General features: G+C 46.8%; 6 protein-coding genes across 6 annotated transcripts; 4 read left to right on the top strand and 2 right to left on the bottom strand.

The window, feature by feature from the left end:
- Window positions 1–60: 60 nt before the first annotated feature.
- Window positions 61–1319, bottom strand: AGABI2DRAFT_113702 (hypothetical protein; the record flags this gene model as incomplete). The annotated part of the gene is made up of 2 exons (XM_006453883.1): window positions 61–382; window positions 439–1319. 2 exons carry the CDS (start codon window positions 1317–1319, stop codon window positions 61–63), a joined length of 1203 nt encoding a protein of 400 aa, XP_006453946.1.
- A 3402-nt stretch (window positions 1320–4721) lies between these two features.
- AGABI2DRAFT_189269 (hypothetical protein) lies at window positions 4722–5703 on the top strand. The gene is made up of 3 exons (XM_006453882.1): window positions 4722–4742; window positions 4800–5553; window positions 5614–5703. Exons 2-3 carry the CDS (start codon window positions 4858–4860, stop codon window positions 5629–5631), a joined length of 714 nt encoding a protein of 237 aa, XP_006453945.1. The 5' UTR covers window positions 4722–4742; window positions 4800–4857; the 3' UTR covers window positions 5632–5703.
- Window positions 5704–7165: 1462 nt separating this feature from the next.
- Window positions 7166–9807, top strand: AGABI2DRAFT_113700 (hypothetical protein; the record flags this gene model as incomplete). Its single annotated transcript, XM_006453881.1, has 3 exons — window positions 7166–8859; window positions 8914–9147; window positions 9195–9807. The coding sequence occupies 3 exons, from the start codon at window positions 7166–7168 to the stop codon at window positions 9805–9807; spliced, it is 2541 nt and encodes an 846-aa protein (XP_006453944.1).
- Window positions 9808–12197: 2390 nt separating this feature from the next.
- AGABI2DRAFT_189268 (hypothetical protein) lies at window positions 12198–12896 on the top strand. The gene is made up of 5 exons (XM_006453880.1): window positions 12198–12276; window positions 12356–12400; window positions 12454–12513; window positions 12570–12608; window positions 12659–12896. Exons 1-5 carry the CDS (start codon window positions 12265–12267, stop codon window positions 12746–12748), a joined length of 246 nt encoding a protein of 81 aa, XP_006453943.1. The 5' UTR covers window positions 12198–12264; the 3' UTR covers window positions 12749–12896.
- Window positions 12897–15255: 2359 nt separating this feature from the next.
- AGABI2DRAFT_189267 (hypothetical protein) lies at window positions 15256–16756 on the bottom strand. The gene is made up of 7 exons (XM_006453879.1): window positions 16542–16756; window positions 16450–16484; window positions 16372–16393; window positions 16285–16309; window positions 15749–16223; window positions 15598–15700; window positions 15256–15546 (listed from the first exon to the last, which is right to left on the bottom strand). Exons 1-7 carry the CDS (start codon window positions 16734–16736, stop codon window positions 15499–15501), a joined length of 903 nt encoding a protein of 300 aa, XP_006453942.1. The 5' UTR covers window positions 16737–16756; the 3' UTR covers window positions 15256–15498.
- Window positions 16757–17643: 887 nt separating this feature from the next.
- On the top strand, window positions 17644–18662 carry AGABI2DRAFT_113698 (hypothetical protein; the record flags this gene model as incomplete). The annotated part of the gene is made up of 2 exons (XM_006453878.1): window positions 17644–17945; window positions 18002–18662. The coding sequence occupies 2 exons, from the start codon at window positions 17644–17646 to the stop codon at window positions 18660–18662; spliced, it is 963 nt and encodes a 320-aa protein (XP_006453941.1).
- Window positions 18663–21463: the final 2801 nt, after the last annotated feature.

Raw genomic sequence — 21463 nt, 5'->3', positions numbered from 1 at the left:
TGTATTGCTGGTATCACGATCAAATTTTTGTCTGAATTTTTTGTCTGAATGAATACGAGTCTAACGGTCTCTGTCATACAGGGATACAATGGTCTGCACGAAATTATCGATAGAAGCGTTACTAAAAAGCCCATGCTTTTTACTGCGCTCAAATTTATCCCTAATTAGAGCGCTACCCTCTTCTACGAGGGCACTGTGTTGTAGATTGAAGTTCGAATAAGTGACATAGCAACTGTCGATATCGACATCAGCGAGCGACAGCGGGTCTCGAATGATATCAAAAAGCTGTTTCGGCAATTGAAAGGCCGTCTGCATGACATATCTGACAACCCTCAGAGGATAGATGAATGATACTGCATCCGAGACTTTGCTGAGAAGGATGCTTACCGCAACATTGTTACGTCTCGAAAATGTCCAACTACTGGCAATTTTACCCACTTTGACTCTCGGATTATCATCTTCAAAGTTGCCTTATCTTCAGTGACGGCTTTCCGATGTTCCATTTCGAAGTTGATATTGTACATCCTGTTATTGAGTTTGTTGCGGATACTCCACTGCTCTGCTATCGCATATATTTTGATCTGATCAGCAAGTCGTTGTGTGGGTTCCTCGTCAGATTTCTCTTTCATAAGCGTATGGTACCTTATTTGGTGGGGTTCCAAGCCCATCAGCTCTGATAACGAAGTTCGGGACTCGAATCGGTAAAGAGAGATCGTTTCTTCTTGGAGGATAGTATAAACGATATTGTCACGCACTTGGCGCAACCATCGTGGAGTTAAAGCTGAATTATAGACGTGGAGTCGGAAATCGTCGAAAATAAGCGTGAGGAGAGGTCCTCCGGTGAACCGAAATAGCACGGGAAAGAACCAAAAGGTTATATGAATGGTGGTTATTGAGACACCACACCTGCCATCTCGATATTGATAATTTTGGATGATCAATTTAGCCCAATGGGGATCCCGAGGCCTTGGAATATGTAACTTCAAGAGAGGAGAGGATGCTGATATCGAATATAGTTTGTCACGAGCATTGTGAATATGTCTTGAATAGGAGAGTGTGAGTGGATGAATGGAGTCGATTTTCAGGACACGGCCAGAGATATAAAAATAGATGGCCAACACAACAACGATGGCGAACGCAAGCCATGCGGTATAATTGTGCCACGCTATCATTTCGGACGATGTAATGGGACTCGGGTGAGTCGCGGCGGCGAGTGGTCTGACATCACTTTTTTGCGTGGGAGTCTGTGGTGGTGCTATGTATACATCCAATATACATCTCTTATGCATTCTCCTATCTCCACCGAACCACCAGTGCATGCACGAAGGTTGCTCCGGAACGCAAACCAATGTGAAGAAAAGCACCTCTGTTTGACTTCCTCTGTTGAGGGTGCGGCCACAATTGCACAGGGCGAGGTTGATGTCCGTTTGGCCCCGGGGAATCAAAATCAGAAACAACACCAGAACAATTTTTATCAGCGCTCACGATAGCATCAACACAGGCAACAGTTTCGATGAATCTCAAGGATCACTCATGATGAAAGAAGCTGATATCAAGTCAATATGGCAATTACTCCTAATGTGCGAATGTTGCACTAGTACTCAGAAACCAGGATAGTTCAAGTGGCGTTCGGGGTAAATTGATTCTTGATCCGAAGATTTTATTCTGATATTACTTGTGTATAGACGCATTCGTTGTCGCAGATATAGATGCTGTTGTCTCGGAAAATTAGCGCGTATTACATGAACTCAATTGAAGACTTTCTTTCGAAGTCGAGGGGAGACAGGGAAAGCAAATGTTTTTCATTTAATTGCTTTCCTTCTGCTTCATCATCATGTAGGTTTCATGCCAGCTCAGCCCATCACCGGCACCGGTGCACCACCCCGCCAACACAAGCATCTGTAGCTGTTGCTGTAAAAATACCATCACTGCCAAATACCTGCGACTTCGTAGATTCAGATCTGTCTTATGTCAGTATGTTGTCACCGCATCGGAAATTCTTTGGAAGGCCACAGAACGCCGTGTTGATGATCATGAAAACCGAATTTGTTTGAGATAAGCAAACTCAAGGTTTCGTGGAGGGTCATCGGTGGAGGTCCTGTGATGGAACGGCTAGAAGGTATTAGCGTTCTTGAGGTGAAGAAAACGAGATAAAAAGAAAAAGACAGTGTGAGAAGGCCCTCCTTCTAACACTGCCATAGCTCGGGCTGGTAGATTTCGGTAACATTCGATCTTACGCCAAAGAATCTCAATGACAACCAACGAACCGACTTTGACTCCTTCAAAATGCATGTAATCAATCGAGTTTTAAGCCTGGTTCTTCTATTGGTGAAGAAAACGGTGTATTTTGTCTCTTTTTTATCCCTTCCCCATCATTTTCTGATATCAATATTGGATAGACCATGTTAATGCAATGAAGCTCCAGTGTCGGTGCCATTAGACTCAAATCTCTCTTGATCCCCCCACCAAAGGGTTGCTTGTAACTTCGAACCCGAAGCCCTAAATGTACAGGAAGTCGAGTGAATATTTTCGTTGGCTACAGGATTAGATGTTGCTGTTGAATCTTGATACTAAAACAAATTTTGACCTATGAAGTTTTTATTTTCTAGCGTTGGACCTTCTTTGTCAAATCTTATCGAAGTGAATGAATAGCACCTACATATCTCTGGTGAGCCTGCGATCGACACCATTTTGTTCATCATCTAAAACTTGTCTATCTGTTCTGGTTGATATCACAGGCGTCTAACCGTATTTGGTCCTGATTGGAATGCCGAACACGCGACAACATTGTTTTTGTTCCGCATTTATCACAGTTGCTATGATGGGACAGTGATAGCGTCCAGTAATACTCCTTCAAACACTTCAAGAACACTGCTTTATAGAACAAATCAGGATCTGTCCGCATCTAAGATGGCCTTTTTTCAGTGTACAAGTCTCCTTCCTTGTTTCCACCCCCCGTTACTGCTTTGTCCCTTGCTATCTTCCTTTTGAACAAGTTGACTGCATAGAGACAGATGTTACGGAGGCGCAAAGAACATGCTATACCTGGCGATCCAAGCGAGTCCACAGTCCTGGGATCGAGCGAGGGCGGCCAGTCTACTACTGGAGGAACTTCGTCGTCAAGCAAAACTACAGCTTCACTGCAAACAACTACCGACGGTGCGGTCCCAGCCCATGATATCTCCGTCTCTCTATAGCTTCTTAATATCTGCCCCATTAGACTCATCAACTTTTCAGCCGACAACTTCTCGGGCTGAGCAAACTACTTCCATGGTTGATAGTCCACCGACACAGACCACAGCTGTAGATTCGGGAACTACAGAAGCACCTCCCAAGCCATCAAGTACTCCAACTACGTCTGAGGCTGATCACGACTAGTATCACAGACGGTCATTCAACTTCAACCACGAGTGTAAATCCAGGAACTACAAATTCTCCATATTCATGATCAACTCTAAAACTGCGTCTAGCGCTGGACAAAGCCCTACGACAAGAGTTCAGCCGACGACTACCACAACTGGAATTCCGGAAACCACGGAACCTCCACCCGAACCATCGAGTTCGCCAGCTACATCTCGGACCACTGCAGATTCAGGAACTACGAAATCTATGTCTGACTCAACAAGTTCGCCGTCTACATCTCAAACTGGAAAGAGCCCTACGACACGTATTCAGCCGACGACTACCAAAACTAGAAATCCGGAAACCACAGAACCTCCACTCGAGACATCGAGTTCGCCGGCTACATCTCGCGCTGAACCCACTATTCACACGACGGGTAGTCATTCAATATCAACAACAGCTGCAGATTCGGGAACTACGAAATCTACGCCTGACTCAACAAGCTCGTCGTCTACGCCTCGAACTGGTCAGAGCCCTACGACACCTATTCAGTCGACGACTACCACAACAGGAAATCCGGAAACCACAGAGCCTCCAACCGAGCCATCGAGTCCGCCCACTACGTCCAAGGTTGAACCCACTATTCAAACGACAGATATTCATCCACCGGAGTCGCCGAGTCCGACTACGTCTAAACCTGAACAGACCATTACGACGAATAGTAGTCAACCGACGACAACTACAACTGAAAGTTCGGCAACTACGAGATCTCCACCCGAGTCACCGAATTTGCCACCTACGTCTACGGCTGAGCAGACTCATAATACAGACAATCAGCCAACGCCAACCACAATTGAAAATTCAGAACCTACAGATCCTCCACCAGAGTCATCGAGTTCGCAAACTACGTCTATGGCTGGTCACACTACTGATACTCAGCCTACGTCACAGGACCAGGTCACTGTAACAACAAAAGTCCCAGATGCGGAACAAAGTCCTCCACAATCGACTCAAATCGACGATTCGAGACCTGATTTGACTGTGACTGCTACACCAGCAGATAGTACTAGTACAATCTTGCAGGACCCCACATATATAAATAATGCTGCTAAGGGACCTGTGCCCACGAAGACGAGTTCAGAATCAGCTCAAACCGAGGCGTAAGTTATCGAGATTTTTCATCTACAGACATCTGACCAGTTTTCCAGTCAGCTTGCAGTAGAACAATCTGTTGCTCCGGTCTCGACAAACTTTGAAATGACCACGATTGTTATCACGGGCATGCAAGACTTTACGACAACTTTCATCGAATCGAGTACTACTAAAGTCATCACAAGTCGACGGCCGTTCACGTCGACGACGACTTCTCTCGTGACCAATGCACCAACGGGTTCTACTTTGTAAGCCGGTCTAACTCTATTGCACGCCCGTTATAACCATTGTGCCCCCTTTTGCAGAGTAACATCGAAGACTAGCAAGACAGCCGCGGTAGTGGGGGGCGTCGTTGGTGGAATTATGGGACTTCTAATTTTGACAGCAATATTCGTTTTTCTTCGCAGGCGTAGGCGCAGAGAGGAGAATATTATGCCTTACAGCCCGGTTGAAACGCGTCGCTCACCTGGAGGAGTTCTGACTCACGAACTTCCTCCTATGAGAACCGTCACTCCTTTGATTTGGCCACAGCACCAATCGCGTGCTTCGATTGAATCCACTGTGTCTGTCCATGATGCTGGCCGTCAACCTGTTGGATCCTCGAACAGTGAGGTGGTAACCAATCCGTTTGAACCGGTCCCTACGGCCCATAGACTCGTCGATGTCGCTTCCGTCAGGTCTTCGAGAAACTCCTTCCCATCGAATCCTTTTGAGGATAATGCAAACACGTTCATTGCAGGATACCAGAAACAGGGCTCATTGGGTACCGCCGATATGGTGTCAGGCTCACGGCGAGAGGGTGAAAATAGTGTTGTTACTGCGTCCTCATCTGCAACTGTGATGGGTTATGCCCAGGCCAACCATAACAGGCATTTGTCGTATGCTTCGACTGATTGCCCTTACCCTGTACTTGAACCGACTTCGCCTGCACGACATATATCAATCAAGAGTGGACTCTCATATGCCACCATTGATCCTGAACGAGCGGCGAAGCTGCAGGCGCAGCCACAGTTAGCGAGGTATTCTGCGATCTCTTCAACCTCGTCCAGCGGTATCAATGTAAGTCTCATAAATGTAATGTTTCCGCTGAATTTATACTGATGCACGACCAACCTATAGGTCGGCTATGCTATTTAATGATACATCGCCATTCTGTGTGTTGATGACGGTCGTTCATATTATGGACATTTATTGCATAATATTTTAAGTAGAAACTTGTTTTCGAACTTTTTTAATATGGTTGTTTTTAAGATTACTATATCATCGTCAGTTTACTCTTGGTTTCTATTTGGTTTTGAAAGGCTTATCGCTACTTTTGATCATCGACATAGAGAGGGCTCGTGATAATTCAATCTTCTTTGTTGAATCAGCCTTACAATCGATTTCATATAATGAGATATTTACAGCAATTTAACGTGCGGCTTACTTAGTCAATAGAGTAAGCACTGAGTACATGCTATCCAGTGCCTAGCCGTTTACGCAGAAAAGGTTAACAGGCTCAATATACGTGGCAGCCATGGCCCATGGAAGCCCATCGGCCTCTCAGAAATACGCCAAGCATGGCAGTGCTCGATAAGAGAGTGTGCGTGGAAAGAAGCTGATGCTGGGTCAAATATACATGCGACTCTGGGAGCAGAGGGCAGTAGATCAAAAAAGCGAATCGGTGAAATAACACGGGTCCAGGACTTTGTTTGAGAGACGTATATGTATAGTTTGCCTGTGATTTGTAGTGCTAAATATAGTTGATCAAATCAGCACAAACGTGTGAAAGTTCGATACGTTGCACGATCAACGTTTCAACGTTTCTCCTGCCATTCTTTGCGTATCCAGCTCAAAGTTTCGAACGGACTCGAAAATGCAAGCACTACATGTATCAGCGACTGCAGGCTACTTGTCATTGACTCGACTTTCGAATCGGGTTCTCCCAGAGTAAAAGCGCGAATGAAGAGATACAACATACAGGAAAATATTTTGTCTGTGTTGCCAACGTAAGTGGTACCCTTTGTGGTTGCTTCAAGACCTAACTTGGTGTGCGACTGCTTTCAGGCGGGCCACGCTGCTCAATGACTGATATCAACGAATTGACAGACACCGTCTTACTCGAAATGTTGATCATCATTGAAATCAGTTTTGGATAGCCTCACGCCATGATTATGAGGACAAACTTGCAAGGCCTGTAATATTTCTACGACCTGGGCAGTTGTTGCCGTTGTGGGCAGTGTGTCGGATATCTGGACATTTTGTTTGTCACCTGTGGACTGCTTCTTGGGCTGGTTTATCAACTTCAGCCATCACTTAAGTTTTTTTTTTGCCCCTGAAAACGGTGAGTCCTTGCCGATATTTTGATTCGACTGGGTTGATGTTGATTGTTGATCTGTGATTCTTCTACTCAGATGATGATATCTCTTCCGGCTGCGAATACATATACAGGCGAAAGTTAAGCTGACCTACCGCTCTTTTGAAGAGAGTCAACACTCTGGGACCGCTCTTTTCCCCGATACCTATTTCGTTCAAGATCTCGACTTCGATTGGACTTCTTCATCTCGCACCAGCCCAGTGCTACAAAGAAAGTTTCAGGGATCTTCCAAGGTAGGTACAAGGAATTTGCTTTTAATGCCTATTCAGTAGCTGATAAGCTAGAGTTGAAGGCGTGCATCCGCATCATTCAGGCATGACCATAAGGTTCTATCATGGTACATACTGGGTCCGCGCGGGAAATGGGACAGTAATAAGTGCCGCTCCTCCTGGTGGCAAGAATGGTGGATCTCATAAGCCAATTCCTGGAGGAGTTGGCGGTGAGAGCTTCAACGACATCAAACATGGTTTGAATGGTTCAGATGGCCACAGTAGTGGTACTGGTGGATCTCGCAAACCTGATACTCTCTCAGGACTCAGGGGCAAAAAATCGGACGATGGGAATCACGCTAATTCTCCAGGTGCTCCTGGCCGTCAGAATGGCGATTCTGAATCTCCGAAACATGAACCACCTAATAAGGGACATTCAAATAATAATCACACTTTGGATGGTCAGACTGGTAGCGCTGGCGGTTCTCAGGGGCACGGGGATGGAAAGTCAAACGACCATGACCGCGGTGATTCCCGTGGTGCCCTCGGTGGTCAACACCACGGTTCAAGTGGATTTCCGAAGTTCAAACCCCCTCAGAAAACTGGCGATGGACGCTCTGCTGATAGACATAGTTTGAAAGGTTCCCCGGGTGCCTCTGGTGGTCCGAACGGTGCTGGTGGACACAATGATGATCCGACAGGTCGAAAGGGTGGAAGTAGAGGCGGTGCGTCGGAGCATGTGGGCCCTGACAAGGAAGATGCTGGGGATCTTCCGGGCAACAATGTCAACAGAAAACCAGATGGACAGAATAGCGGTAGCAGTGGTAATATAATTGACCATGCACATGGTGGCGGTGGAAAAGTAGTGAACGGCGGAAACAATCATGGTCATCACGGAGCCGGCAAGTATAGAGATAAACACCCTTCCTCCGTTCTCAAAATTGATGGCTTTCCAGATAAAAAGAAGGGTCAAAACCACAACGATAAAAACCACGCCGGTGGAGATCATGGAAGCGGAGGAAGTGATCGAAACCACCATCACGGTGGTCAGAAAAATGGTACCCCGGAAGGTGGACCTGGAGTAATAGTTGGCGACCCTGGGAGCACACCGGACGAAGTACCCGGTGGCCATAGTGGTGGCTGGAATCATGATGTCCATCATGGCGGGAACGATGGCGGTGGTGGAAATAGTGACGGGCAGGTTGATGGTAAGAATAATGGAGATGTAGTGGGAGATACACCTGGAACCGCAGGCGATGGATTTGGGAGCGATGATTCCTCACAACAACCTAGCGGTGGCAACGGAACAGCCAACCCGCCTCAGCATGAACCTCCACCCCCTAAACCTCAGTTTCCTTCAAATGGCACTGTTTTTCCACCACATGGGCTTTCTTCGACTTCTTCACTGGACGCTGGTGATCAGGGAAGCAGACCTGACCATCCACCTCAACCAGGACATTCGCCTCAAACGGAACATTCATCTCAAACGGAACATTCGCCTCAACGAGAAATCTCCTCTCAACATAGCCCTCCCCCTCAAACTGATCGTCCCCCTCAACATGAACCTCCCCCTCAACATAAACCTCCCCCTCAACATAAATCTCCCCCTCAACATAAACCCCCCCCTCAACCACATCCTTCCCCTAAAAACACTTCTCCAGCTGTTGAGCCGCTTCCTCCTGCAATAAATCAACCGCCACCCTCCATTCAAAACGCTGCTGCACCGAAACCGACTACTTCTCTCTCGACATTGGTGACTGACGCTGAATCGGATAATATTAGACCCGGACTAGATGATAAGTAAATATCTTCTTTACGTACCGCAGGCACCACCTAAATCATTTACGACTCCAGTTCTGATTCGTCCAGTAACTTTGATACTGCTTATGGCGAGAATGCTTCAAATACCCCCCCAACTGTCATTGCCGAAACAACAGTCACTACATCTGGCCTTTTCACGACTGATTCAACTACAATTTTACCAAATGAGCAAGCCTCAACTTTGAAACATACAGTGTCAGGTACACGGACTTTAGTTATTACGGAAACAGTGGTTGCTACGCATGTTGCGGGTCCTGTTGTTGCGAGGTTCGTACTATCTATTTTGTGGGGTAGCATTTCTAACTGTCATGTAGCTCAGAGTCGGGAGCTTCGAAAGCCACCATTGGAGGGGTCTCTACAGCAGCCGCCATAGTCACTTTAGGATTGATTGTCTTTTTGATTTTCAGATGCAAGCGTCGTCAGAGGCCTAGCGGTGGGGCATCTGAAGCTGAAGCCACCAGTTCTCCTGAAGCGAAATCTCCAAACCTGCGGATATTGAAGCCCCGAAAATCATTGTACTCTACAACGCCCCAGCCCTTCCTCGGCTTACCTTCGAGTCAAAAAATCATCTTTGACAACCAAGGATCCAGTGACCATGCCCAAGGCCCGCTTATACCAAACCGGAACAATCACGGAGACCTAGAGCAAGGCGCGGATCCCTTTGAAGACCCAGTTGCCGCTGTTATTTTCTTGGACAACTACCACGTCCAGGAAGAGAAGGATATCGCGGACTTCCAATCAGTCGAAAATCCGTTTGAAACAGATTCACAGGGACTGAGCGTGCTAGCGCAATCTGGAGAGCCCTTCACTGACGAGCGGTCTAGACCGGAAGAGAAAAGACGTACCCCTTTCTTTATATACACACTTGCCTCAAGGCAGGACTACCCTTCTTCGGCTCCTCCTTCCTATCGTTCCCGTGGTGACTAGAGAAGTTACTTGTAAACAAACAAAGATGTCCCGCTTGCATTGCCGTTTGAAATGTATCCAAACGGTGGCACCACTGCTGTACTACATACTTCAAAGGGAAGGTTGGATGTCGTGAACCTACGTGAAGTGAGTTGGGCGCTAACAAGCCCAAAGAGAAAAGGAACCAGAACTAGTTTTCAGAGGTATTCGCTTCTGCCTGGTATAACCTAAGACAGATGATGGATCAAACAAAGTGGCAGCGTCGCAACCCGAAGTCTCTAACATTCGGCACAGTCCTCTGGATTTAACTTCCTACCTTATTCCTCTCAGTGCGGCATTTAACAACGGTAACGCAACCGCAGGCTTGCCTTAAATGCACTATGTATATTGGCACAATCTGGACGGCTTTCAGCTGAAAATCCCAAGCTGGAGAAAATTGAGCGCATCACTGGCTTGATGCTACTATTTGAATTGAGGCAGTCAGCCTTTCTATTGCAAGGAACACCTCGCCGATGGTATCCTCTCCCTCGCCGGCCCCTCCTCCCTATGACAACTACGGGCTAGACAGTAAAGACCTTAATGGTTGTATATACTGATCTGTGAGAACCCGGTGCCCCATACAATTTACTTTTTATGCCTGGTCGTTTCGTCTCTTCGTTGAGCCATTCGCATAGGGATATTGTTTTGCCATTGTTTCTGCCTGTAGCTGGCTACCGCATGAGGTCATCAGGGTCGTATGTGTATTTCTGACGAAAGATGCATAGAAGTTCAAAAGTTGTGCAGAATAGGACATAGATATATATCTCACTGTCAGTATTTACCGCAATGGTGTACTAGTCGATGGCAGAATACTCTGTAAAGTCCTTTTGTGTGATAAATACTGGGCCGATCAGTGCATCTAGTTAACACTCACCCGAGTAAAAACAGAACAAGGCTGCGTCATCGAATCCTGAAGACCTGATTACCTAGGCTTGCTTACCTATCGCTATATCATGTTCCAAGACACGACCGGTTCGATGTTTGGTATGAGAACGTTGTTGAACTACAAACTCTATAATACCATCAGAAGAATTCGCTTGATTTTTTGATGTGATATATTGAATATGCAATTGTTCAACGTTGCAAACATCGGATCTCAAACACCACGAAACAACCATATGAGTCGCTTGAAGTCCGACGTCGAATTATGCGCTTCATTTTCCGCGGGAGAAAAATCCTGGGCAGGACCAATCCCTGACGACCTGAGCTGACGTTTCTCCTCAGGGTGTGCTTCAGTTGACACTCTGGATAAATGTTAGTAGAAGCACGCGCTAGACTGGAGCCTGAGATCACAGGACCGTATTGCCGAACTTCACCTCACCTTTCAATTCGAGGCAGGGCTACTTGTCACTTGACTACCACGAGTAGTACTAGTAGTGCTTCTTTTATAAGGATTCTTCCCTACGCCGCTGGTCATGATTTTCATATGGAAGTCAGCCTTTCTATATTATTGTCACGGCTTGGATCCGTAATGGGACGTGTAATATTCTGTTATGAAGTCACTGAGTTTACACAATTAATGAACCTGAAATGCTCACTATCAGATCAAACGTTTGGACCGCGCAATTTCACATTGTTATAAATTCTAAAAGCAAGTGGCTCCTTCATGTCAGCCAATTTTTATGGTGTTGCAGTGGCAACCGCTGAGTTGCAGGTTCTGCTGCTAGCAACAGTGACCGCCTGACACGACTTAATAAATTTAATGTTGTGATCTAATCATTGATTAAATATATAAATGTCTGTTTCAGGCGAATCCGAAACATGCACTAGAAGTCCTATACCTCCGGCAAGCGCACCAAAGAATCCATAAGTACTAGAATAGCTGGATTATAGATGGTCTGATTTAAATTAAGTACATGAGGTAGAACCCAGACACGAGTACAAGACCTTCACCGTCAGTGATCTCTCCCTCGGCATTCTTATCAAATGAGCTCAAGCCCGAACAATCAATATCGATGATCACCGTGATTGTTCGGTATTGCGGTTCCTACCCTGATCAACGTTGCATTCGCACGACCTTCGGCTTTGATCAGAGATAAATATATATACAAGTCCCCGACGTGACACCATACATGATACAATTGGCCGCATTCATTTTTTTGAGGCGCCGAGGCTTCTCCAATTAGAGCCTGAGTTGATGACTGACGCGGTATTAACTACATAGATGGAGCGTTTAAGTGATGTACTCCTGTCAAGCCGCGACGGGATCTTGATACGCATATTTCCTTGGCTCGCTTGAGGGTGAATGACCATAAGGGCACACACAATGGGGAAAGGGTAGCGTAATTGAGGGGATACGGCGGGTCGGCCTTCTGTGGCAGAGCACGACCCATATATTAAGTGATTGACATTGTATCGTTATTGGGTGATACCTTCTTGCCACCACTCTTCCAAGAGCTTGTTGCTACAGCTGGAGAAAGAAACGGACAAACGCCGAGAATGAAACCAGCTGTAAGCTCACAGTAATCTTTTACGCCTGGATGACTGGACAACTGACCTTCTATCATGACGATTGCTTGACGGTGCATAGCAAACAGTGAAACAATTTGTTCTGAAAGCGGTCGGTAAGAACAAGGTGACCATATATCCAAGATCATGAGGGAAATTTTTGATCGTCTCGATGGCTAGGATAAGAAGCAACCAGTAAAAGACGATAGAGCGAGTTTTGATCAAGATTGCGAAACGCTGGTACGTGGCATAGTTGAACAGGATTCTACAGTTTCCCGGAGACTTATTCAGTGTAGGTTAATGTTCCGGTGAGCCTCACCGTAGCATCAAGTCAGGTACGCACGTTGGGTACACGAGAAGGGACTTACGGCTGAATAGACCCAAGGAGCGGGTTGACATCAGTTTCTTAGAGGATCTGGTATGGGGACCTGCGCCTGCGCCTGATCGTGAACGGAATCGGAACGCCTCCAGGTGACGGTGGCTGAAACAATGGGAGTAGTATGTTGATAGATCGTTGGACATGTTTTTTTTTGGAATTGGGACTGTAAGAGCATACAATAATTGAAAAGTAAAGACAAGACAGTCGTAATTTGCCCAGTCAGCCGCAGTTGCTTTGCCAGTTGCTTATGGAGAAAAATATAAAGAATAGAACAGCAACTGAACTCGGGTCACTCACCTTCTCCTCTGAATTAACATTGGTTCTGTCGTGTATTACGGCATTCCTTGCTTTGGCTTTCTTTTCGTAACTTCCATAACACCTTCTGGCAGCGTCCTCCTTCGCATCCTGAAAGGAAGTGAGGTCAAGTCACATTACCAGCAGGAGAGGCCACCCGCTCCTTGAAGCTGTGGGGCCCGCCACCCACGGTCGTCCCCACGCTATCTAAAGGCCCTATCGTTCCTGTTACTTTCTCAGCATAGCCTCTTGTCCAAAGCCTTATGTTCGACCATGTCTTCATCTCTGTGTTTGCCTCCACCTTGTCCTGTTTTCGCTTATATCGTCCTTCTCCTTCCACTCGGTTTCAAAATTTTGCGCGAGAGTGAGATCCGAACTGAAGGTGGATTTTGGCCCTGTACGCGTGATCCTGAGCAACTAGAACCAGGTGGATCAGCACGAGGAGACGCTTCATGGGGTAATCACAATGCATCCCCGTCTGCGGTATGAGCACTGTGCGATGTAGATTATGTTCCGAAGCCTATGCTGCTGAAGCATCTACCATCTCGACTTGGAGAAAGCTGTGGTAAGGAAGAGGGAAACATACGGCGACAATTCGAGAGCATTCACGGAACAGCTTCCCCCGAACCTGGGGATAGGTATCGAAGGCCATTACGACCAGAACAGAGAAGGGTCCCTTGCAAGCCGCGCATTATTCTTTTCGCCTACCACTTTTTCTATACGATTTTGGTTGCCAACTCCTGGTGCAGCATGCCATGCCTTGTTAATGCTGTTCGGTCGATGTTGAGATGGTGGATTGTCTCCAGCTTGATCAGCTGCTTATATTTAGCATCAGCATCGTGATCATCGTAAGTCTTCGAAAATTCATATGTTTTTCTAACGCTTACAGTGGAATTCCGCCATTCAACCTCACGTAGCAGTGGCTGCAACTCCGGATACTACTACACCGATTGTACTTAGGAAAACTTTATTTGTCATTCGCTCTTTCCTACTTACAATGAAGCCATCGGCATCGGTGAGAGCCTCTGTCTGATGCTGGCTGACAGCTGATAATTTTTATCGCTCTGCCGCCTGTCTCTGGTATCCCAGCAGGTCCCAAAAGCCTCCATCTACAAGACAAGAGTTCGAGGTACCATTACGAAAGTAGTCTGCGACTCAGACTGGATACGCTCTCTACTTTAGAACTTCTCATTCCTTGTTCTTCCTCGCTTTTGCACAAATATTTGCTCAGGGTCGTCCATGAAACTAGCGCCCAAAACATCACGAGGGTTGCATTCTCAAAGGGACCGATTCGCCGGTGCTAGAAGTTGTCCCATAGAGCAAGGAATGAACTATAGATGCGCTACCGGCGCAGTTGATCGGCCATATCTTGCGAAAGCGAAGTGTTTGAGGGATACGGCAGTGGGGGAGTCGACACGATGTGTTCCTTCTAAAGGCGAGTTGCAGCCTTGATCACCTTTGTTCCGCATGGTGTTTTCATATTTGACAGAATATTTGACTGTACAATGGGTCTGATGGTAACGACAGGTGCAGAATTACTACCAGCCTCGATTGAGATACAGTCTTATAGAAGAGCCTCCTGGAGAAAAGCAAACCGATTTTTCATCTCATTTCAGAGTGGTACAGTATATTGATCGGCGGCCATCGGTACAGGCGTCTCACATAGCCCCCCTGTAAAACTCTCCGCCTAGCAACATTCTTCAGCGGTAACACAAACAGTGTTTGCTGCAAATCCACTAGCTCTCATTACTGCGTTCTAGTTTCCACTGGTACCTAGTCCCGACAACTTTGTGCGGGCAATTCCGAATCCTGTCAAAATGGCTACTTTCGCTACTTCTAGTATGGCACGCACACAGGTCTCGACCATAGCGGACAAGTAACAGTTAGCCAGACAACAACGGACACGAGAGGCATGACCCCGACCATAGCGGCCACAGTAGCCTCAAAACTGCAGGAGATCACTATTGGCTTGACTATCTCATTTGAATCGAGGTTTCGTCTTTTCCATTGCGAGGAGCACCATAGTGTTCATCCTTCTCTTCGGCTCGCCCTCCCTATCACAACCACGGGCTAGACGATAAATGTTTCACCCTTGTAATCAACAATCTGTGAGAACCCGGCTTCTTTGAATGTACAGGCTTCTGTATGTTTACTTTGTATACCTGGCCGGTCTGTCTGAATTGGTCTCCCAGGGATGTTGTTTCGTATTAGTTCTGCATTAGCAATTTTAAAAATGAGAAGCCATCATAGTTTTCATACATGTTTCGGATGAATGACACATGGAAGTATTCCAGACGCTAATGTCGCTCCAGGTCAAATGAGGTTTTTTAGATTGGATGGTTAATTAGCAATCGGCGTTACAGCGTTGTTTGCCCTATATTTACATGACAAACCGATAATTGCATCGGATCACCACGCCCGTGTCAGACGGTGAACGGTATTTAAACACCTTGACAAGTGGCTGATACAATCGGTGCACTGCATTGGTAGATTTTGAACATTTTTTCATTTTTATTTAAAATAGAAAGATGAGAAAACAGGAACTGGTCTTGTCAGCCGAACCTCTGCTTTGCTAGTTGCTGGAACATATCCATGGTAGCCTACGAAGAAGATTAAGGAAAAGAACAACAAATTGAATCTGAGATACTGACCTTCTCCTTCTCTCGGATAGCATTGGCCCTTTCACGTATAGCCACATTCTTTTCCTCGGCCTTATGTTCGAAACGTCTTTTGGCAGCGTCCCTCTTCGCAATTCTAAAGAAAAGTGAGCGCAAGGCGCATAAATAATAGGATGGGCCATACCGATCCTTGAAACTGTCTCCGCCGCCCATGGTCGTCGATTCGTCCATGTCAAGGCCGTCGTCCCCACGCTCTCGAAAAGCTCTATCATTATCCCTGCGGAGCTGCTTCTTTTCCAACATGGCCTCTCGTCCAACGGACTTGGGTCCAACCATGTCTTCAACTCTATCTTTTGCCTCCATCTTGTCCCGTTTCCGCTTATGTCGTCGTTCCTCCCCTTCCCTTTCAACTTCAAATTCTCGCGCGAGAGTAAGATCTGAGGCCGATGGTAAAGTTGGTCCGAGCACGCGTGTTCCCGAGGAGCTAGACCCAGCATGAGAGGATGAGTCACGAGCGTTGGTGGCAGCGCTAATTTCTTCACGAGCTGATCGTAGGGCATTCCCGTCTGCACGGGTTTGGTTTGAAGTAAAATTCCACTTGTATCCGGTTTGTTCTGAAGCTAGCACTGAGGAGGAATCTAAACCTTCATAATATTTTACTTGGAAAACAGTTTTCTTAGGTTAAGGCGAACAAGAAGATGACAAGTCGAGAGCACTCACGGGATAGCTTTCCCCGATTCCAAGCCTAGAACACATGTATCCTAGAGAATGAGCGTGGCTCTTTGTAGTCTAGTTGGAGACACTCACTTTCACAAACTTGCGAAAGTAGCTGATAAATGATGGGATGAGAACACGGAAGCGCATAAGGAGAATCAACCAGCATACCTTCGAGTTTTGTCACTGGTTAGTTCATTTATGTACTACATAGAGAATGTTCCCATTAAAGCTCTCCATAATGACAGACAATATGTACTGACTTTGCCCTTTTCTTCTTTCAGCCACAAGCGCAGCTCGTCGAATTTCTTGAAATAGTCTGACTCGCTTATTGGGGAAGCGTGATTGGGAAGGTCAACGCGATGTTCAGGTGAACGAGACCTTGAACGGTCCCTTGAATAGTCGCGACGACGCGGACGTCGGTCTCTGGAGCGAGAGCGAGAACGACGGGAGGGCATTATTTGGACGGGCCGAGATGCGTCAGCTCAAGTGTCTTCATCAAATGACGGCATCACCCATCCTTCGCTTATGTAATGTAGTTAGCTGACTTTGTTGGTCAACACTTACCAAAATACTTTGCGCTCCGTTCAAAGATAGATGTATCATGGCATCAACGATCTCAACAAGTTCGTGGCACAACGTACTACGCTTTGCTACTCTTTCCTTCTGTTCGACGTGAAGATGGGTGATGCGTCTGTCTGCAACAGCTTGATTAACAGTTCAGCGTCAACATCAACATCATGGTCATCGCGAGTCTGGAGCTACTTTCGAAATCCGTTACTTCTCTCTGGCGGCCTCGTGGATGAAATTTCCCCTCAGACTTTTACCATTCAAGCTCGCGTAGCAGTCAGTGGCTCCAACAGCGAAAACTACCCCAAACAAAATTCTCGCCGAGGAAAAAAACATGTCCATGAAGCTGTCAACATCAATAAGGCCTCCATGTCAACAAGTTCTTGATCTATATTGGCAGTGATCGTCGCTCTTTCAGCCATCTAATCGGATGGTGGTATCCTGCTTGCTTCCAGTGATCGATATAAGACTGAAATTTGCTGTGAACGTAGCGCTTTTGCAAAGCGTCCGACTGCACCCCCCTTTTACCCGAACATCCTCACACATAATACCTCAACTAAACCCAATATCTTCAAAGATATCACAATCTCATAGGCAATCTCGACGCTGCAGCTGGTGTATTTTGTCAACCGTATCTTGAGAAAGAAGGATATCGAGGCCTTTGACATGACTTATCCTCCTCAAGGTGGGTTGCAGTGATCACCTTCTATCCGCCCTGTGAACCTTATTCAATTCCCGTATTATACAAATATTCGAAATGCACTCGGTCCTTTTGCAGCTCTCACCACGGCGAAAATGCCGGAGGAGTTTAACACAATAACGAAGGGGGAGACCATTCTACTGAAGAGGGCCGCTGACACTGGCACTCCCTTTGACTTGCTCTCCTTACACACACCAAATTTCTCCCAAAAATCGTCCACACGAACGAGTATCTCCACTCGCACCTATACACTTACTTGGTCCACAGCCTCGTGGTCGACGGGCCATACCGCTTTGTCCGAGACAGCCTCACGGTCGACGGGCCAGACCGTCGTCAAGCCGACTCAGCCGACCCTCACTACAGAGCTAAACGGGACCCCTAGCCAGACCGGGACCAGGTTCGTCGTTCAGTGTTTGATTCTGACGAAGGGTGATCCTGAGCACCGATGGGCAGCGAAGTATCAAGCCGTGGCTCAACTGTTAGTCGGATGGTACCCATTGTCTGGGGGGTCACTGGAGCGGCCGTTACCATCATCCTGGGACTGATCATCTTCTGTATCCTGAGATCCAAGCGTCGCCATCGGGCCCTCCACTCTACATCTGATGTTGATATTTCTACTCCTCCTGATGCCCAAGGCCAGCATATCATGTCTCAGTCGGCTCAAATATCCACCACACCCCGGCCTTTCCTTGACTTCCCTTTTTCGCAAAATTGTTTCTTTTCCAAGGGAATAATCACTGGTAGCGCAAGTAACTCATCCGAGCAGGGAAACCAAGGGAATACAGAGCCGGCTGCGGATCCGTTCAACGACGCCATACTTACCGAGAGAAATTTACCGAACAATGACGATGAAATCCAGCGAGCTAGGAATGCTCTGGATAATCTACAAGTATTGACGAGCCAGTTTGAAGGGGAGTTCCAGCATTTATGCATACTAGCACAATCTGGACAGCTTACAGCTGAAGATCGCCTTAAACTGGAGGAGATCAAGCGTACTACTGGTTTGACGATACCATCTAATTTAAGGCACAACCAACGTTCTATTTCAAGGAGCACCTCATTCGAATCATCATCTTCTTTGGCTCCTCCCTCCTATCATACCTGCAGTACCTAGACAATAAAAGTTTTACGCTTGTAGATACGTGCTCATAGGAAACTGCCTTCTTAGAAAGTGAAGTGTTCCGCTTATTCACTTTGTATACCTGGTTTGCTTATTTCTTTATTGTATTCATTTCGAACGAGATGTCTTCATGATAATTTTAATATACCCGGATCACAAATTCAATAACATACAAACGAAGCGACGTGATCGTTTTTCAAAAAAAGATAGGCCCTTCCTGATCCCGATCATATTAAGTACTGTATTATAGCGTCTTGCCTTCCTGGTCGTTCGGCCCTCAAATTCAAATCGGGAGCGAGAATGACGAGAAGGCATTAATTCGACGTGCCAAGATGCGCCAGTTTGAATCTATATTGAGTAGGAGTGAATTTGGAAATATGGGGAGGGCGGAATATAGTGACGGCACGGAGAGCCTAAACATGCCACGTTTTCATGTTCGGAGATGATGCTTAAAGGTGATGTTTGGCAAAAGGCTGTATTATTTCGTAACTAGCGATTCTGATATATGCCAACGTATCTTCTTCGTGCAGACTCTCGCTGGACAATGCTGAGGGGTTGAATACAGTGGTGCACTATTGAATATTGAAGGATGATAAAAGGAGCTAAACTAAAGATAGCGGGTGTGCGTGCTCCAAAACCGTGCTGCAAGCCACCAAAGAGAGAAGTAAAGTTAGCGCATAGATTGAACTGATCCATCAAGTTGCGCTACACCTCGCAGATATAAGGTGAGCTAAGTAGCATTGGGCTTCCTGGCGAGTCAACAAGATTGTTCTCCTTGCTCAGCATTTCCGCCACCCGAGCACTGGGCATGTTGCATTAAACAGCCCTCTTCTGCTTGTTCCAGTCGCAGCGGACCGGAGCGGCTCATCCCATAGTGTGGTTGTGATGGAGCTAGCTATGATGTGCGGGTGACAACCTAAGCATCTAACGCGGGCTGAGGGCGTCATTTGTGCGGGGGTAGTGGGCGACGCTGGGAGAGCGTGGTCGAGAGACTGGAAATGAGTGGCTAGTCTGTCGTGAGAATAGCGTGAGACGCCTCCATCAAGTGAACAGCCAGAGGTGGATGAAGGCAGGTAATTCAATGAACGGATCAGAAGAGGAGTGAGTTCGTGTTCTTGCATTGTTGTATATCCATCCCTTAACCATGTAAAAGTCGTGTTGTCCGAGATGGAAGAAGAACCGTGCCAGCAAGTGATGCGCCGTTCTGGCCAGCCGCGCTTTCTCGTGTGGTAGAGCGCTGCGCTGTGCTTGTCTCTTCGGGACAGCCTCTTGCCTCGAACCATAGCTCACGAAGCTTTCGCAGTATCGAATGATTTCAATACCAGGGTGCCAGTAACACAGATACCGCAGAAAAACGTCGCTGGGGGTCAAAAAAGCTATGTTCTTCAAGTCCTTCTGGGGGTATACCGAGGGTTGAGGGATTCCGGCCAATGTGACCTACTTCCCTTGATGAATAGAATCGACCTTCTGCTGTCTTTCGGGTGCAAAATTTTCGACCTCTATTTCTTGCTGTCGTAGCGAAGTAGATCTCCCGACTCCTACCGGGCTCGTATGTGTTGTCTCTTGTTGAGAAAAAAATGGGGCGAGTCGTAGTTTGGGAAAGTCTGAGTTGTCTGCTACCTCTCTTCCTCTTCCTGTTGCTGTCTCTCCCAGTGTAGAAGCTTGTCTTCTCGGTCCAAGTTCCAGGAGGAAAGTAGGGCTCTAATTTCTTCTTTCTCTGACTAGCTGCGTCCCGCGTTTGACGCTTCCCTATCAGCTGCTAACGTGACTGAGCAAAGGTTGGGAGTGACGTCTCCCTTAGATTTATCGCCAGACAAAACGGCATTGTGGGTAACAGATGTTTTATTGGTAGGCGAAATATTCTATTGTCGAATCGGGATTGCGGGAGACAAAAGAACTGGGGGAGGTACTGAGCACTGAGCCTCTGCGCGAGGTGAAGGAAGGAGAGAAGAGAGGACGTGACCTTTGTGACACCTCTCTCTTCTCCGTCGCTCGTACCTCCTCGGTATCAGATATTCAGCCTTTAATACCAAGTATACTTTGCCCTCTGCTTAAAGACAGATCTGTCATGCCATCAACGATCCAAACAAGTTCTTGGTGCAGTGTACCATATCTTGCTATCCTTTCCTTCTGTTCGACGTTGAGATGGGTGATGCCTCCGGCTGCGACAGCTTGATCAATAACTCAGCATCAACATCAACATCATGGTCATCTCGAGTCTGGGGTTATTTCGGTATCTCTGGCTTCTCTCTGGCAGCCTTATCGATGAAACTGTCCCTCAGACTTTTGCCATTCAAGCTCGCGTAGCAGTGACTGCAACTTTGAAAACTACCTCAGACAACCTGGAAAAGATTTGTCCATGAAGCCGTTGACATCAACAAGGTCTCTATGTGAACAAAGACTTGATTTTCTTTGGCAACTATCATAGTTCCACCAGCGTTCTGGTCGGATGATGGTATCCTGTCCACCTCCACTGGCCAATATATATAGATGACGAGAGTTCGGCGTAGCTATGGCCTTGTTGCAAAAGACCTGACCACATACGCTCCTTTCCTCAATACTCTCATTCGTCAAATCTTCACAAATAATATCATAAATCAGTCCGATATCAACATTTTCTCATAGGATTCGGGTCTGCCAGTGTTACGAGCGTACAATAATCCATGGATGGAATAATAGACGCTGCAGTTGATGCAGTTAGTCGACCGTGTCTAGTGAGATCGAGCGACCAGGAAATAACTTCATCAGAAGTTGTCGGCGGAGGTGAGTCACAGTGATCACCTTTTTCACCCCAT

The sequence above is a fragment of the Agaricus bisporus genome, assembly GCF_000300575.1.
Source record: "Agaricus bisporus var. bisporus H97 unplaced genomic scaffold AGABI2scaffold_1, whole genome shotgun sequence".
NCBI lineage: Eukaryota > Fungi > Basidiomycota > Agaricomycetes > Agaricales > Agaricaceae > Agaricus > Agaricus bisporus.
The sequence above is the reverse complement of the archived record's forward strand: the minus strand, read 5'-3'. Positions and strand labels throughout refer to the sequence as shown.

What these genes read in the sequence shown, in the direction of transcription:
- AGABI2DRAFT_189269 (XM_006453882.1), top strand. Translation starts at nt 4,858, where the DNA reads ATGGGACTTCTAATTTTGACAGCAATATTCGTTTTTCTTCGCAGGCGT.
- AGABI2DRAFT_189268 (XM_006453880.1), top strand. An exon ending in ATCAAGATTGCGAAACGCTG is followed by an intron (nt 12,514 to 12,569) that starts GTACGTGGCATA and finishes TATTCAGTGTAG; the next exon opens with GTTAATGTTCCGGTGAGCCT. An exon ending in TCACCGTAGCATCAAGTCAG is followed by an intron (nt 12,609 to 12,658) that starts GTACGCACGTTG and finishes AATAGACCCAAG; the next exon opens with GAGCGGGTTGACATCAGTTT.
- AGABI2DRAFT_189267 (XM_006453879.1), bottom strand. Translation starts at nt 16,736, where the DNA reads ATGCCCTCCCGTCGTTCTCGCTCTCGCTCCAGAGACCGACGTCCGCGT. An exon ending in GAATCGGGGAAAGCTATCCC is followed by an intron (nt 16,224 to 16,284) that starts GTGAGTGCTCTC and finishes CTGTTTTCCAAG; the next exon opens with TAAAATATTATGAAGGTTTA. An exon ending in GGAGACAGTTTCAAGGATCG is followed by an intron (nt 15,701 to 15,748) that starts GTATGGCCCATC and finishes ACTTTTCTTTAG; the next exon opens with AATTGCGAAGAGGGACGCTG.